The sequence below is a fragment of the Gavialis gangeticus genome, unplaced genomic scaffold (genome assembly GCF_001723915.1).
Source record: "Gavialis gangeticus isolate Ggan-Ray unplaced genomic scaffold, GavGan_comp1, whole genome shotgun sequence".
Taxonomy (NCBI): domain Eukaryota; kingdom Metazoa; phylum Chordata; order Crocodylia; family Gavialidae; genus Gavialis; species Gavialis gangeticus.
Window position 1 is genome coordinate 52,081,020 of NW_017729025.1, and position 5,798 is coordinate 52,086,817.

General features: G+C 45.4%; 1 protein-coding gene across 9 annotated transcripts in view; it reads right to left on the reverse strand.

Annotated features, from left to right (window-relative positions):
* Positions 1 to 5,798, reverse strand: part of NRXN3 (neurexin 3) — a 1,732,637-nt gene that overhangs the window by 1,137,842 nt on the left and 588,997 nt on the right. For all 9 annotated transcript variants that reach the window (XM_019518706.1, XM_019518711.1, XM_019518705.1 and 6 more), the window contains exon 8: positions 486 to 924. In XM_019518706.1, coding sequence (XP_019374251.1) covers positions 486 to 924 — 439 coding nt within the window. The remainder of the gene's footprint in view (positions 1 to 485; positions 925 to 5,798) is intronic.

Here is a 5,798-nt window from a genome sequence, read left to right on the forward strand (position 1 = left end):
ATCCTGCCCCCTTTGGGTGTTGTAGTGTCCCCTATACCCCCTGGTTTATGCTGGTTATGTTCCCACTACTGTTTGCTCATTAAAAGATATATGGTTAAGTCCCCATTGGTGGTCTGGCTCTACTCTATAGGGGGAGGAGAGTCCCTACACCTCCCACAGTGCTTGTGCACCTGCTTTGATCCCTTCAGTCCCTTCTCCTGGAGTACCACCTGGGTAACACAGGTTAAAGAGAAAGATGCTGATGAACTAGTTCTGTCCTCTCTGTTGGATTATTCCACAGCTCACACTAAACATCTCATTCATACCTGGCTCTTCAAAAATGTTTTTATTCTCTTGGGTAAAATATATAGAATAACACTGAGTTCTGGCAAGAAAGTGTTTCTCTTCTAGCAGGCCCAAAGAAATCTTAAAAACCCAGAAGTTTACACCCTGTGCCATCAGAAGCCAAAAAAGTGAACCTATTTCAGATTACTTTATCCTCCTACCTGATCTACCATCTCGCTGGATATCCACATGGTACCATTCTCCATCATTAGCTTTCTTCTGGGTGGCCTTCACCTTGATAGTGCCGGAGCCCATGTCAAGCAGCAAGTAGAGGTTCCCATCTAAGAGCTCCACTGCAAAGAAGTCTACTTTGGTATTCTTCTGGCTCCTGGCATCCTTCCTCTCCTGGGGCTTGCCGTGGGTAAAGAGGATTAGTCCATTAGGCTCAGTGGTACGAAAGTCAAAGGAGATGGAGCCCATTCGCTTGGTGTTCCACTTGGGCAGGCTGATATACGCCTCAGGGGTCTCGAAACTGATGGGATCCAAAGTGGCCACATTCTCACATGTGAACTTCACCTCCCCGTAGATCTTCATCTTGGTGTCACCAATTCTTGCCAAGCGAGACAGTTCCAGACGGATGTCATTATTCTTATAAACAACCTGTCAGACACAAGGAAAAACACCATACATCAATCCTTCGTACAATAAAAACACCCCCAAGACCCTTCCAGACTTGAGAAAGAAATACCCAAAAAAGACTCTGAGACGTGTGAGACCACTGGAGAATCCTACATAGTGACATAAGGGGAGGATAGAGCTAGAATACTGCCTGAAGCTGACAGCAATTGGTGCTTTATAAATACTATAGATCAGGTAGGCAGGCAGGTGACAGTGAACATTTTGGGGAGTTTGGGGAGTACACTTGACCCTAACAACAGACCCTCTCCCCCAGCATGGTCTACCACCAAATTCTTGTACTGTAGATGCTCCATTTGTACAGACCTTATATAAAATACACAAGACAGTGTAGCTCCAATGTGAGTCTACGCAATCCACTGCAGTTTCATTGTTAGCCCCATAAATTCCTTTAAACAGTATATGTTAGTTCTAGCATTTCACTTACAAGTTATTGTAGGTTATAGCCTGGATCCAAAAAAAGTGTATTTATCTTACAAAGAAAACGTACACCACAAAACAGTTACAACCCTGTACAATTTTTTGTCCTGATGCTCCAGAGGCTGCCATTCCACCAGGAGGGTCTTTTGGAGTTAAATGAACAAGAGGACCCTATTTCCCAGACCAGACAGACATAATCAAAGTAAGTGCTCTCCCAGGAAAGTCAATGGGAGTTTGTTGAAATAAGGACAAAGTAATAAAGTTTATTAAGTTGATCTCAGGATCTGTCCCAAACAGAAATAGCCACTATGATGATGTAGATAATTACTGCTATAAGTACAAATTACACAGGGCCAATTATCTTGACCAATCTTTATCCTAGAAAGGGGTCAAGAAACAGGGGAAAAAAATTGGCTTATGGTGTCAGTAAGGTCTGGAAAATCTACAGCAAATATAAAAGGAATAAAACAGAATGGGGTGGCTTGGGAAAAATCCAAAATAAACAAACTCCTTTTTTTAAGGAGCAATGTGTACCCAGGTAGGACTTTACAGCTGTCACTAGCCTTTCACAAAACCAACAACGCACTTCACAGTGGCATCAGGAACAGAGCTCCTTTCATCTTGGCTCCAAAAATGTTGTTCTATATCATGGCTCTTCCCTGCCCCCTCGGGCAGCTGGGGAACTAAATATATTAAGGACCATGAGAACCTGTGGGCTGCTTTTGTAAAGAAAGTGAGATATTTTCATGAAAATCTTAAAAGCTGGACATCTGTTGTTAATTTGGGGGGTTGGACCCGATCATCTTGTAAGGTCCCTTCCAGACCCTAACATCTATGAAATCACTTGAGCTACAGGAAAAATTCAGTTAACTTTTGGGGCCATGACACAGTCAGGTAGTTCTCATTTGACCCAGTAGAGGGCAGTATTGACACAAACAATAGCCATTTTTGCAATGGTCATTCTATTTTTAGTACTCTGAACTTTTACAGTCCTTTCCAAAAATTAATATATGCATTCATTCACATGAGAAGGGGAATACAATGTATTTGCTAAAGTTTTGTGAGTAAAATACAGCAGATTTTTATTCCTTCAATGTTGCCAACCTTGAAGCTTGAATCTCCTGATTACATCACAGCTTAAGTACTCTCTATCTGTGTCATTTCAGTAAAGAAGCTTTATGTCATACAAATTAATGGCACCCTGATCTCTAATGCCAACTTTGTGTAAATGTGCTAAAAACAAATTATGCACACCAATTTTACAACACAAAGGAGACACCTGCTCCCATGTCTTCACTGAAGCAGAATTTCAAAGGGCAAATAAAATTCTGCTTATAACTACTTTACTTCTTCAAAAGGTACATGGAAAAATTCAAACAATTGTTCAGTTTGGTTAGTTTATGTTTAAATGGGGAGGGAGGCTAGCATTTAATTTGCTTTATTGGAGTATTCTATGGACAACCAGAAAACTAGCAGGACTGTAGTATAGTATTACAAACAAAAGGAGAGTGAAATTTAAGACTTGAAATATTTCCTGAAACTTTTTTGTTGCTAAAAACTATTTAACACTAGTCAAATACATGTGAAAAAGAAATCTCTTTGGAAATTCCCACATCTCTGCCCTTCAGTTAAGGAAAAGTCTGGAAAATCTGCCAGTCTGGAAAGCAAAAGAGGATGGAAACTTGGCTTAATTAACTAGCGGATGTTTCTATTTGCAGTGGTGAATCCCAGGGTAGTGTGCAGCCAGTGTAAATGGCTGCAAGTCTCTCACTCTTGTCTTCATCCCAATACCAAGTGAAAGTGGGAAAGAGAAGGCCAGACTAGAATATTTTGCACATCCATGATCCTGGGTTAGTAGATTACCACAGTTACTCTGCTTTTAGTAATATAACAGAGAACTTTATGCCCCACCCCAGGGTTGAGGAGGCAGAAAGATACTATTCCTGCAACACCTTTTTGGAAGTGTGGCTGAGTGCTGCTCGACTAGATCAGAGGACCTGGGCTGTCAACCTAGGCTTTTGATCCCAGCTATGAGGATTACCTGGGTGAGAAACGCATATGTATGCAAGGGACAAAGCAGCAGTACACCAAACTACATCAGAGCGCTAAGCCGAGAACAGACACCAGTCCCCCAAATTTCAGAATGAGTTTTTTAGTTTCTACAGGAATACCCTCTCTCCTAATGACTAACTGAGCCCTAAGGATCTCAGCCATCATTTACTTTGCCCAATCTTCTAGTGCCTTTTAAACATGTATGCCATGGATAACCAGTTAGATAACCCACCTTTGTCTCTTCCCATTTAACAATATGAGCAATAATTTGCTATTTTCTAGCATCTTGCGTCTTTTTGGCACTAAAAAAAAAGCACTGTCTCCTTTACGGACAAAGAAACTGAGTCAAAGAAGGAAATCACTTGCCCATCATCTTGCAGAGAGACAGTTGGGAATTAGATATAGAGCACGGATCACCTGACACCCAGATATGTGCATAATTCCAATCTTCCATCCTAAAAAGGAAGTATGGAAACTACCAATCTAGACCTGTGGAGATCTAGGTTGTATTCCTAGTTCAGTGTCCACCTGGCTGTGTGTAACACTGGGCAAACGCCTTTGCTTCTCAGGACCTTGGTTATCCCATCTGTAAAATAGGGATACTGACAGTGACCACCTGGAGTATTTTGAGATGTGCAGATAAAAACAGTATACAAGATAAAAAATATGGATTAATAGTAGTTAAAGCAGGGGTTCTCAAACTTTGTGATACCACAACCCTGAGTGCTGGATGGTAGCGGCAGGAGACGGGGAGCTCATACGCAGCTGCCACCGCCACCATCCACCCTTCCACACCGCTGCTGCATGCTGCCTCCCCACATCACCGCGTGTACTTCCTGGGAAGTTTGTGGCCTCCTTTTAAATTGCTCACGACCCCCCAGGGGGTCACAACCCACAGTTTGAGAACCCCTGAGTTAGAGGATCCCAACTTGTCCTTTTGACTCCTGCATCACTCAAGAGGACAACATTTCATAGGGAAAGAATAATGTCTCTTCAGAAGAATAAAAAAAGGTGCTGGTTTTGTTGATCCTCTCTGCCCTATGCTCACTTCTAAAAAATGCTACCTCTTATCATTAGTACCTGATAAAATAATTCTTGAGGGCCCTGAGAACATAAGCCATTCCAACATAAAAACCAGAAAACTGATAGTAATTAATATAAATCATATGTCAAGAACTGTAGGAAACTGATAAAGGACGAAAAAGGGCATGGGAAAATATTATGTATGGCTAGTAGTCAAGGGGTACCTACAGACATAAGGGGCTCTTCTCTAACTCATGGCACTTTATACAAAGCACCATGAGTTAGAACCCTACCCCCGACCCAACCGGTGTTTTTGGGTAGGGATGATCAAGCCTGCCTGCACCAGACCTCTTGGCCTGCAGGCTGGGGTGCTCCAGCAGCTTTGGAGGAGGCTGCTGAATAGGGGCGATGCATAGGGCGTGTACAGGGGTGCATGTGCACCCCTGAGAGCACCAGTAAACCCCTGTCAGGCCATGCTCCCTGTTTAGCTGGTGGGCAGGGGGGCAGGCGGGAGCACCAGTGCCCCCACTGAGAGTGCCGGCCAGGGAGCAGGCCACTAGCAAAAGCGACCATGCCGCTTCTGGGAGTGTCCACGGGAGTTCTGGAAGTGGCATGGCCATTTTTACAGTGAGTGAGATCGGCCACGGGGGACCCACTTCCCTGGCCAGTGGGATCAGCCACCAGGGACCCCCCCCTCGGCCTGGTGTCAGGGGAGGCACTAGACACCCATGCTGCTGAATCTCCTCTCTCCCCAACCCTACCCCAATCAGTTCTGGGGCTGTCAGTAGGGGAGGGAGGGAAGGGAGGAGCACCCAGCTGCTAGCTAGTTTGCCTGGCCTAAACTGGAGGTGGGGGCGGGGTGTAGCAGAGCCCCCCTCGCGTCATGCTGCTCCCCACCGCCCAGCTACCCTGGCTGGGGTACTGAGGGGAACCAGGCTGGGCATGTGAGGTGAGAGGGCTCTATTCCACCCCCATCTCTAGCTCCAGCTGGGCAAAACTGCTCTCAAGAAGCCCGGCTGGAGCTGGGGAAGGGGGTGGAATGGAGACCCCTTGCCTTGCAGCATCAGTTTGGACCCCCAATACCCCAGCTGGGGTAGCTTGGGGGCAGGGCATGAGGTAAAAGGGCTCAGGCCAGGTAAAACAGCTGGCAACTGTGTGTTGCTTCCTTCCTTCCAGCTGTGTGGGCCAAGGACATGGTAGGGTCCAGAGGCACCAGACCCCACCATCAGGCAGGTAGCACTCAGGCCTTGGTGGCTGCCTCTCACCAAGGATATGGAGCTGCTGCTGTGCAACTCCTTGGCCTACTGGGCAAGCCACAGCCAGATGTGGCCGGATCTGGCCAT